This window comes from Piliocolobus tephrosceles, chromosome 4, assembly GCF_002776525.5.
Source record: "Piliocolobus tephrosceles isolate RC106 chromosome 4, ASM277652v3, whole genome shotgun sequence".
NCBI lineage: Eukaryota > Metazoa > Chordata > Mammalia > Primates > Cercopithecidae > Piliocolobus > Piliocolobus tephrosceles.
The window spans coordinates 131,524,557-131,536,562 of record NC_045437.1 but is presented as its reverse complement, the minus strand read 5'-3'; the positions used below and the strand labels follow the sequence as shown (position 1 = coordinate 131,536,562).

The following is a 12,006-nucleotide window of genomic DNA, read 5'->3' as shown; positions in this document are numbered from 1 at the left end:
TGGAGCTTTTAAAACCTTTGGCAGCCTGAAGGACAAATAAATTCTGAAAACTCAGATGCAAATAAAAATAGCTAAATGGGGTTTTGCATATCAACTGGCATCATTGCATGAAAAGATAGTTCATCAGAGACAATGGCAACAGCCAGTGAATAAACATATGCTGTGGGGCTTTGCACATACACTGAGTTTCAGCTGTTTTTAAAGTACTCCTATCTGAAGAGACCAAGATTGGATACACACTGTTTTCTACTTTGTCAAACCAAAAGGGGGAAAAAAAAAATGAAAAGGATAAATGTCATGAGTAGTATCTCTGAAGCCACCAACAGCATAAAGTGCATACTTATTTTGCCTAAATTGTTTGAACTACCCCAGCCAAGAAAAGGTTTTAAGTACCCTTCTGGGACAGATGCAAGGCGGCAACAATAGAAGCCACACTAATGCAATCCAGGTAACACAATCCTGTTTCAAAAACAGGGGCCAGGCTAATTACAGTGCTGCTGAGTCAAGTTTCTTATGCCATCGCAACCCACAGGAACAGGTCAAAATCAAATGTTATTCAAACCACAGTCATATCAACCTTCTATATCAGAGTCACAGCTTCAAACCAAATGAAAAACTTAAAAGCTTAACCCATTCACAAGCAAAAAAAAAAAAGTGTTTTCATTGAGGGTGGCAAGGTAAGGCTCTTGTCATCATCTAAACCAAAAGGAACTGCATGGCAGAACAAAATGTTTATAGTTTCAAAGTTTTGGGGACTATTTGGGCTGGTCCTTTGATCAGTACACTTTCTTTTCAACAGAGGAGTAAGAAAAATGCTTAAAATAACAAATGAGATTTTGAAGAGGTAAATTTAAATAAAACAAACCAGCATAAAGGTTAAATGTACTTGTGACCTTATTCATTTGGAGATTTATGTTCAATCACAGAAAAAGCAATTATATGAACAATGTATCTGCTTTTGTAGATAAACATGTTATCCTAATTCTATAGGTAGCACACACATCATATGTCAAACTTTCTCATCTTTTAACTTTGAATCAAATATGCTAATACTTTTATATGGAGCAAAAATATATATATATTAGTGAATATTAGTGAGGAATATTTAGTTAAAATATCTGATTGAAATGTAACCTTTATAAAGCTACTTGACAATCAATTGGGTTCAAGCCTGAAGACTCACATAAGCCAAAATCAACAATCAATCTTTTGGCATAAATTATGATGAAGCAAAGTAAACATCTTGTTTCTTGTTGTTGTTGTTGTTAACTGAAAAATGATAAAATGAGTCCAATAAAGGTAGAAAAAAAGATTTTTTTTCTTTTGTTGTTATTGTTGTCAAAAATCAATATTGCTGAAACCCAAAAAGGAACTTTTGTTCAACCGTTGATTTCCTCAATGAGGGATCGGTCAGTCTTATTGGCAAGACTCTTTTTCCAGCTAGTACAAGATGCTAGCTCTTTTCCTAGCTGACAATTGACAGTATCTATAAACCTTCCAGGCCATTTAACTCTCAATGAGTAATGCTATGTAACAAATGGTTTATCATACATGTTACTATACAATGAATTTCAATAATTAAAATGTAAAATGAATATTTGGAATGCGACTTTGCATAATGCGTGCACACTGATTTGAAATTGCACCGAACAACTAAAACAGATTTATTGTTCTACAGTGATTTACTTGGTCATGTCAGATTAGTAATATGGATCTGTTTAAAAACACAATAATTAAGACAAGCAGGATAAATTAATCAACTTACAATATAGTCTCATACTGCAATCAAACCCAGCAAATAACAGTAGAAAATCTTGGTTCACAGATCTCTTTAAACTGCTTTTATGCATAAATAAAACCTTAAAATGTAGATGGATTATGTCCAACAGAACTACTGTAGCTAAAAGTGATAATGATTCAAACATTTTTCAAATAAAAGTTAAATATTTATAAGCACCCAACCACATTTCATAAATCACAAACTATTATTATTTTATTTCTGAAGCTTCCTGGCACAGCATGAGGATTGAGCCACAGAAAGTCAGGAAAGAAAAAATATATTCCTTTAGGAGCATGAATCAGGCAAAAACCGGAGCAATCCAAGGAACAGGCCTCTAAAAGAACATTCCATATGGCTTTCCCAGGAATCAAAATCGCTCAGTGCAGCATAAGTCAAGACCAACAGGCAAATTTCGGCCACATGCATTCCTAACCCTCGCCCATGAGCAACACAAGGGCAGGTGTTTCATTATAATGAGGAATAAGAATCCAGTGAAAGAAGAGTGGTCCCTACCTGTCAATTATCACTGGATCTGAGGGAGTCTCATTTCGGTTGCCACAGCTTTTCTTGTCACAACAGCGGCTATGGAGCAAAAGCAAAAGGATTTAGTACAACCATTACAATGTAAAATCATCATTTAGGCAGACAGAAGGCTCAAATTGCTGGGTTGCAAATGCTAGAATTACCACAAAGCCATACCTGGCAATCAACGGATCCCTGGGACAGAAAATTCTATTTGGGTCACCTATGGGTTAATGGCCAGGCTTAACCTCTCCCCGCTCAGAGAAGAAGGTGGGGGAGAGGGGTTCTCCCAGAGCCAAGACTGAGAGCCCCAAGATAGGGTCTCCCCATCACTGCCCGCGGTGCTGGCAGAGTTCACTGTGAAGTGCACTATTATTACATCTACCCAATGAGAATATTCGAGGTTGTGGGTGGCTCAAACGTTCTTCCCTCAAGATCACACTAATTGTGTGGAACGCATCAATAATGAAGTATGAGTGATTTCTCCCCCTCCAGTCATTTTGTATTAAATGGATTCCTTTTTCTTCTCTTTTGCTCTTTATGGGCGGCATTTGCTTTAACCACAGCCTTTCCAAAAATCCTACAGCTAGAACTGTTTGCTTTTGAACCATTTTCATGAGAATAAAGGTAAAACACAATAATTAAGACAAGGAAGAGGCAAGATAAAAGAAAGTGGAGATTCACATTCTTCTGGCTATAAAAGCCTGCTCTGGCCCCCACTTAAGTTTTCTGGGGGCATTATGGACATTGGAAATAAAGATTAGCATAGCTCTGTGAGAGGACACTCTTTATATTAGAGAAGGAACAGCCTATAGGCTCAAAAAGTACCCACTACTAAAATCTCCCCCGCCAGGTGTGGCTGCCAGTTTTTTAAAAACTGAGATGCCTTCTAAAGGGTGAACGTTTTATGTTTTTGAAAAGTACAACGATCAACAGAAAACAATCCATCTGAAACTTGTTTGCAAATAAAAACAAGATCTGCACCAGGCGCACACTTATAAAAGCAGTGAAGTAGATGGGGAGGGAGTATTTCACCAGGCACCACAAGCAAATATGCACTTCTTGCTCTTACACACACACGTGTACACACAAAGAGATACACACATACATGCACACTTGCAACTTAGTGAATCACACAGCCTACATTGAGAGGGCTGTCGGAGAGAATCAAATATTGAACTTCATCTTCAGGACCCAGAAATGTACCCCTGCGTAGGGAGTCCTTCGCCAAAATTGGAAGGTCTCTTTTCTTGCCATAACTATGTCTCTGAGAAGAGAATTAGTTTCCACTCTTAGGTGTCTTCTGTTTTTCTTTCATATATTCAGAGAGTAAGAGTAAGAACTGTATCTCCTTTGTCAAAGCCTCAGCTAAAACCACTCTTATAGCCTTTCACCTTCTGATTCAGAGGGAACTATTTCCTCCAGGCCTGAGTTCTGCTATATACTGCTACTTTTGGGATGGAAAACCCAAAGTATCTCGATATCTGAGAGACAGATAAAGTAACAAGTAGTTGAAGCAGTGGAAAATACGAGCAGTTGAAATGCATACCAGAAAAGACATAAAAATGTAACTTCTCCATCCCTGAACTCTGATCCCCTATACCTACATATCATGGGCTTCTCAGAATAGTTTGATCTCAGTTTCCTCACCTGTAAAATGGAGCAATTTCAGGACCCACCTCTAAATGCCAGGGAACAGGCTTGAGGCAATAAGGGTATAAAGACTTGGCTTCATGACTGGCTTCACTAAAGCCACAGTGAAGCATCATTATCACCCCCTGAACCTACCTCCTTCAGTCCCCTCCTCCTTCAAGTCCAAGCAAATCTGCCCTGTGTTCTGCAGAAGCAGCAGGTCTCCAAAAGCAGCCCTTCAACAGAGCCCACATCTCCTTTACCCATGGAGGAAAACCGTCAGGTGAGAAAACCTATTTCTCCTTCATTTTCCTTTTCAAAACACCAAGTAGGCAATGCAAGCTGCCCACAGACCTGCCTGGGAGAAATGTCCTCCAGGAACTCCTCCAACCTGCTTCCTGATACCCGTGCACAAGGGTCTGTTTTTCAAGCCTATCTGATTTTCTCCTTCCCCACTACACCATCTCCATCCAAGTCCTTGGACTCTGCAGTGGCTGCCTACTTTTCTGTCTCCACTCTGATCCCCTGCAAGAGCCAGAGTGAGCTTTTCCAAATGTCAGTGGTACTGTGCCACCTCACCTCCTGAGACCTTTTAATAGCTTTCCACTGCACTTAGAACAAATCCATGACATGACATGATACCAGACCACCTCCCAAGCTCCTGCCCCCTTCCTCCAACTTGCCAAGCTCCTACCTCACTGGCCCATTTCAATCCCTCTCAGTTGTGCCCTGTTCAATCTGACCTCAGGCCCAGACCCTGGCCGACTCTTGCCTGGCGGGCCTCTCCTCCAACCTTTCCCTAGTTAGCCAACCTTTTCTCACCCTCAGAGCTCAGCCTACAGCTCTTTCCCCAGACAGGTTTGGCCTGACACCCCACCTTTAATCCAAATTAGGTTTTTTCTGTTTTTTTTTTTCTTCTAAAAAGCACTTAACACAATGCAAATTATATTTTTACATATATGTTATTGTCTTTCTCCCTCTTCCTATTCTTCTCTTCCTTTAACTCATAGACTTCGTAGAGGAAGAAACAATCAATTTTATTTACCTAATGAGTGGCATAAGGCCTGGGGTAGAACAGAAAGCTCAAATATTAATTTGTTGAATAAATTAATAATTTTATGAATGAATGTTATATATTGAGAGGCAAATACAATCCAGAAGAATAAAAGGGTGACAGATAAATCCAAACTGACCTTCTGGGCAGGCATTGTTGATGGAAGGAAGGTGCACCCCACCCCACCCCATAGAACAAACCACCTTCCCCAAGCATGCCACACTAGGCCTGAGATTTTTCCTTTTGACTTAAGCATGGTCGTCATCTAAAAATAATAATGCCCCTGAGAGCAGCCAGATGAATTGAAGCATTCCTTTCTAAGGGACCCAGGGAAATGGGCAGATGCAAGGAGCAGAAGTGTAGAAGGAAAGATAGAAATGAAATGGGGAGATCGAAGAAAAGTACAGAAAAAAGAATAAAGGGCTGGAGGTCACTCACCACTTACAAAAAAACTTTATGCCAAGTACAAAAAATAACCCCAACATGTTTCCTGTTTCTTGGGTCACATCACTGCATCACATAGTCATTATTCCTGAAATGGGCTATTCCCATTCCAGCTTCTGTTCTGCACCTCAAAATAGTGTCTGCTACAAAATAATGTCTACAATATGATCCTGTTAAATATATATATATATACACACACACACATATATATGTGTACATACATATATATGGGTGTGTACATATATATGGATGGGTGTGTACACATACATGTGTATACAGAATTCTGTGCAGCATTAAAAAGAATGAAGGTAGGGTTAGAAGCACCAGCACGGAAAGAAATCTACAGTATATTGTGAATTGAGAAAACCAAGTCGCAGAATACTATTCAGAGTGTAGTCCCATTTCCGGGAGAAAAATGAAAGCATGAAAGAATGAAAGGGAGAGAGGGAGGGGAAGAGATGGTTTTTACACGTATGGTTCACTCCCTCACATCATTCAAGTCCCTGCCTAATGTCATGGCTTTAGAAATGCCTTCCCTGCCGTGCATGGTGGCTTACACCTATAATCCCAGCACTTTGGGAGGCTGAGGTAAGTAGATCACCTGAGGTCAGGAGTTCGAGACCAGCCTGGCCAACATGATGAAACCCCATCTCTACTAAAAATACAAAAAAAAAAAAATTAGCTGGGTGTGGTGGTGGGCGCCTGTGATCCCAGCTACACAGGAGACTGAGGTGGGAGAATCAGTTGAACCCGGGAGATAGAGGTTGCAGTGAGCCAAGATCGCACCATTGCACACCAGCCTGGGCGACAAGGGCGAAACTCCATCTCAAAACAAAAAAAAAGAAAGAAAGAAATGCCTTCCCTGACTGCCCTAGAGCACTCTAGCTCCTTATTCTGCTTCGCTTTTCCTCATAGCACTCACCATGTTGCATTTTATATTCATTTCTCTTTTACTGTCTCTCTCACCTGAATATAAGCCCCACAAAGACAGTCGTAGACCGTTTTGTTCACCCCTGTGTCCCTAGCAACTAGAACTAAGCCTGGCACACAGTAGGCCATCAGGAAATATTTCTTAAATGTAGGGACTTCAAAGAGTAAACCTATAAAGAGTGGAACAAGCAGTGGGGAAGAATGGAAGATATGCATTTAATTTTTATATTTTTGCAGTGTTTTGTTTTTTTTTTTTTTTTTTTTTCTTTTTGTACTCCCAGGCTGGAGTGCAGTGGTGTGATCTCAGCTCAGCTCACAGCAGCCTCGACCTCCTGGAGCTCAAGTGATCCTCCCACCTCAGGTCCTTAAGTAGCTGGGACTACAGGCACATGCCAACATGCCCAGCTAATTTTGTGTATTTTTTTTGTGGAGGCTGAGTCTCACCATGTTGCCCAGGCTGGTCTCAAATTCCTGGGCTCAAGCAATCCACCCAGCTGGGCCTCCCAAAGTGCTGGGATTACAGGCACAAGCCACCACGCCCAGCCTAGTGTTCTGCTTTATATGGCAATATGCTTTTATATTAAAAATTAAAAATCAACCACAAGTGGTGGAAGGAAAGACTTCTTGTAGACTGAGCTGATATCAAGCCCCCTGTGGCTTCCTAGAGCCGAGCAGAGTGAGGACCTCTCCTTTGTCACTACGATGCTCTTTCCTGCCCATGTGAGTTCTCCCTTTTCAGGTAGAACTGCCCTTAGTTCTTTCTGCTAAGCTTAGAAGGACCAAGAGTGGGCACCAACCTCCACTATACACAGGAGAGGCATTAACCAGGAAGGAAAAGCTGAAAGGAGAATGAATTCACTTATGCTTAAGAAAGAAGAGGGCTCATACTGAAACAATTCCATAGATGAAACAGATACAAAAGCACTTAACGGAAACAGTGACAGTGTTAATAAAAGCAATCACAATGATAATTAGGTCCTCATTACTGTGTGACTGATGGACCTTCATCCATTCAAAGCATGATTTTTTAGGCTCCTACTATGTGTGCTGGGCTCTGTACCAGGCACAGACTTGGGATTTACTCTCCCACGCTGGCATCTTGCAAGGCTTGGATTTTCCTAATTTGCTTTGTCGCCCAGGTAAGATTTTAAAAGCAGGCCACTGTTTACATCCCTTCCGAACCTGCAACTCCAGTGACAGGAGAACAATGTGGCCAGTCTCGGGCATAGGTAGCCAGCAACTGGTGTGGTACATACACTGCAGACTGAAATCAGCAGCCCTATCCTCAGTAGAATTGTGTGTCTCCCAAACAAATCTGCGCATCCAGAGAAAAGTGAACTTATGAGTCTCTTTCTTACCAGCCTAACACAGGTGGTATATTTCTAGAGCTTCATAAACTAGAGCAAGAAACACCTAAATATTCCCAGTCATGGGATCAGCAGATCTTCATCTTAGTGACATGGAACTTTTTCCTACGAATAGTGCCTTTCTCAATGGGAGAAAAGCATCATTTCAAACTTGAAACTTCACAGGAAAAAACAAGATGCCTTACATATTTCACTAAAGTGGCTAGAGACTGAGATCTATGATTTATCTGAACAGTCTGATTAATAGCTATAAAGATGACTTGATTCTAAAGAATCCATGGCATAAATAGGCTCTTCTATCCTCTGTCTTCCTCCCGTGTCTTAAAGTATGTGATCCATCCTCATCACACTAACTCAAGTACCTGAGCTCGCAGGTCCATCTCATCCTGCCTTACCTGGGACCAGCCCCACCAAGGACTCCTCTTCTGTTTTGCATTTGCCATTCCTCCCTCCCTGGTTAATTCTTTCCTTCAGTTTGCAAACATTATCAAGCTTTCCCATTGTATAAAATTTTAAAAGGACGCTCCTTCTTTTCTCTAAGTTAGTTTCTTCACTGCCGACATCCTTCTTATAAGAGTCTCTGTCACTCCTTGCCACTTCAACCACGTAATACAGGCATCCAGGCCCTCAGTACGTACTTGAATCTCCTTTTAAAGTTTACCAGTGACCGTCTGGTGCTTTCTCAGCCTTCATGTCCATCTGGATCTCTCTAGCACTTGCTATATGACTCCCCCACTTTGAAACACCCTCCTTTTATTTTTTTATTTTTTTATTTTTTTGAGATGGAGTGGAGTCTCACTGTGTCACCCGGGATGGAGTGCAGTGGCGCAATTTCTGCTCACTGCAACCTCCACCTCCTGGGTTCAAGTGATTCTCGTGCCTCAGCCTCCCTGGACCATAGGTTTGCACACCACAACACCCAGCTGATTTTTGTATTTTTTGGTAGAGATGGGGTTTCACCATGTTGGCCAGACTGGTCTTGAACTCATGGCTTCAAGTGACCTGCCTACCTCAGCCTCCCAAAATGCTGGGAGTGTAGACATGAGCCACCGTGCCTGGCCTCCTCCTTTTATTTCTGTGTTCTCTATGCTCAAGTTTCTTTTTCTGAACTCTCTAACACACCCTGCCTTCTTGCTAAGTGTGATTATTCCCCCAAGAATATAGCCATAACTTCTCTTTCTATTCTCCCTCCCTTGTCAATCTCATCTAAGCCCATAGCTTCAACTCTCACCCTTGGGAAATGACCTCTGAAGTCAGTTGTCTTTGACCATAACTTTATTTCCAGATCCAGAACTCAGGACCATCCACCTGCAAGACTCTCCACAGAGAAATTTTGGCTGGATTGCAACAGACATGCCCAAACACTTCATGCACCCTCTAAAATCCCTCTCCCTATTCCTGCTACCCACCTACAAGTACTTCCTCCCTTCTCTGAATAGACATAGCCCTTTGCCTCAACCTTTCATCACATTCAACCCTTTCTAGAGTGCAGTCTCATTATCTGACAACTGATATCATCTCCCAGGCCACACCATAAGCTCCCCTACTGCAGAACCAAGTCTTTTCTGGCTCTCTGTTTTTGAGTGTTTTGCACATAGTAGGTGCTAAAAGAATAAATGAAAACATCCTTAACCACCACAACTAGAATGAACAAAGTACTTGAATGTTTCAGTAGACATTTCACTTTGATTCAAAGTTCTTTTATCCGCATTCACACTGAACAACTGCGCACTGGGTACTTAGACCCACACTGCAAATATTGCTGCTGCTGCTATTCACACAAATACTCTTACTATTAATAATAACAATAGATATTCAGTACTTACTGTGTGTCAAGGCACTGTGATAAGCATTTATGGGGATTATTGCATTTAATCTTAATCACCACCCTATGAGATAAATAATATTATCCCCCATTTCACAAATAAGACAACTGAAGACAGAGGAACACCCAGTAACTTCCTTGCCTTCAAAAAGCAATCAGTCTGGCAAAGGAAGACAGATTGTGGGCCAAAAGTTACAAGTGTGCTGAGTGCTATGAAAGAAAAGAAAAGCAGACAGTAGTCCCCCTTATCCATGGTTTTGCTTTTCACCGTTTCAGTTACCTGTGGTCCCGTACACCACTTTTTTTTTGTTTGTTTGTGTCTAGATGGGGTCTTGTTCTGTCACCCAAGCTGGAGTGCAGTGGTGCAATCATGGCTCACTGCAGCCTGGATTATCCTCCCACCTCAGCCCCCTGAGTAGGTGGGAATACAGGCACACACCACAACTGGCTAATTTTTCTTTTAGTTTTTATAGAGATGGGGGGTCTCACTAGGTTTCCCAGGCCAGTCTTGAACTCCTGGGCTCAAATAATCCTCCCATCGTGGCCTCCCAAAGGGCTGGGCTTCTGTACGATATTTGGAGAGAGAGACAACATCCACATACCTTTTCATACAGTTTGTTGTTATAATTGTTCTATTTTATTACTAATATTTGTTCATCTCATATTATGTCTAATTTATAAATTAAACATGATCATAGGCATGCATGTATAGGAAAAATATATCATATGTAAGGTTCGATACTATCTGCAGTTTCAGGCATCCACTGTGGGTCACGTGACACATCTTTCATGGATAAAAGGGGACCACTGTTTACAGGACAACATAACAATGGGACTTGACTCAGGCTGAGAGCCAGGGATGCTTCCCTGAAGAAACCATGCTTAAGTGGGAATCTGAAGGATGGAATCAGAATAAGTCAGTAAAAGAGAAAAGAAGAAAAGGAAACTCAAGGGAGCCCTGAGAACTCATGGTCCTGTAAGAAACCATACATTGATGAGGGAAAGAGGTCTTCCTCAAACAGAGCTCTGGGAACTAGGTTCACTGACCAAGCATAGTTCCTATTTTCCATCCACATTTAAACACAGGATGTCAGGATGTCCTTTAATCAAATCCCTTCTAGAATCGTGCTTTAGAAAATCATGTGTTGGGCTGTATTATTTTAAGAGCGTAGCCACCAGGTATAGCAAAATGTAATGATGATTGATATGATAGATTCCAATTTACCAAAAAGGCAGAGACTCTCTCAGAATTTCACAGAAAGAGCTCCATGTCAAGTCAAAGAGGTTTTGTCTCTGAGTGGTAATAACAATTATAATGTAATCCAATGGTGGCAAGTCCCTTAGCCAGCCCAGGCAGTGGGGTCACCTTTTAGACAGAACACAATGGATTTTTAAAATTTGCAACCACCTGAGACACAATTCTCTGGTGTTTCTCATTTTTTTCTTTTTTTTTTCCCTTTGCCTGCAACAAAACAGAATCATACCAAGCCTTGTCTTGTCAATCTAAATTCTCTGTGTCTCCTTCACCATAGCCGACATACTATAAATATACAGCTTTCACGACATCAACGCAAAGTTTTATTGTGCCGTTAGCTTTGATAGAAAGCACTGCTGAAAGTTGTTTAGAAATTAAATATCTAAAACAAGCTATTTTAAAATCCAGGGCCCTCACTATTTCATGTCTGCAATGAAGAAATTTCATCTTGGGGAGAGCAAGCTGTCTTTCACACCATATGGCTAATGGTGGTGCATAGCAATTAGCCAGCCTGATTAATGGGGAACAGACTCTAATTTTATGCTTATAATGAGCCTGCATTTGCACCCCTGGTGCAAATTCAGCACATCCCAACTTCCACTTACAACAGGCAAGAAATCAAGAGAAATAGGATAGTGTGGAAAGTGAGAATTTTTTTCCTAAAGCCCCCTAAAGAGCATCAGATTTGCAATTTAAAAGACTGTTAGCCACACAATAGATGACAGGTTTGTGTAATAGGGTCATGGTGGCCTGGTAAACAAACAGTAACCCTTATACATCTATAGGCAGCCAGGAAAACCCGTAATCTGTAACATTAGCAGGATGACATTTTGAATACGGCTTTTCCCTCTTAGCCACGCGGTACAAACATCATCATTTGCCTTCAGTGGCTTGAGAATTTTATTTTTGCTATTTTTATGTTTCTGAAAAATAGAAAGAACATCAGCAGTAAAGCACACCAACCAGCATAATAAAGTACTTTGGACCAATGAATTTTAAAAACAAGAAAAATATAAACTGCATTAATAGAGGGTAGGCCTATGTGTGAAAGGCATAATATATCTTTAAGTGTTTCAAGAATAGAATGATTTCTAGCATAGTCTAAACATGTGCAGATATGAGTTGCAAATCTATGATATATAGATGTTATTTGGCCCATTGGTTGAGATCCATCTTCCTGTCTGTTTCCTATTTTGC

The 12,006-nt window shown here is 41.0% G+C and overlaps 1 protein-coding gene across 11 annotated transcripts in view; it reads right to left on the bottom strand.

The window, feature by feature from the left end:
• EBF1 (EBF transcription factor 1) overlaps positions 1-12,006 on the bottom strand; it is a 405,784-nt gene that overhangs the window by 377,265 nt on the left and 16,513 nt on the right. For all 11 annotated transcript variants that reach the window (XM_023218828.3, XM_023218832.3, XM_023218829.3 and 8 more), the window contains exon 6: positions 2,294-2,362. In XM_023218828.3, the coding sequence (XP_023074596.1) occupies positions 2,294-2,362 (69 nt within the window). The remainder of the gene's footprint in view (positions 1-2,293; positions 2,363-12,006) is intronic.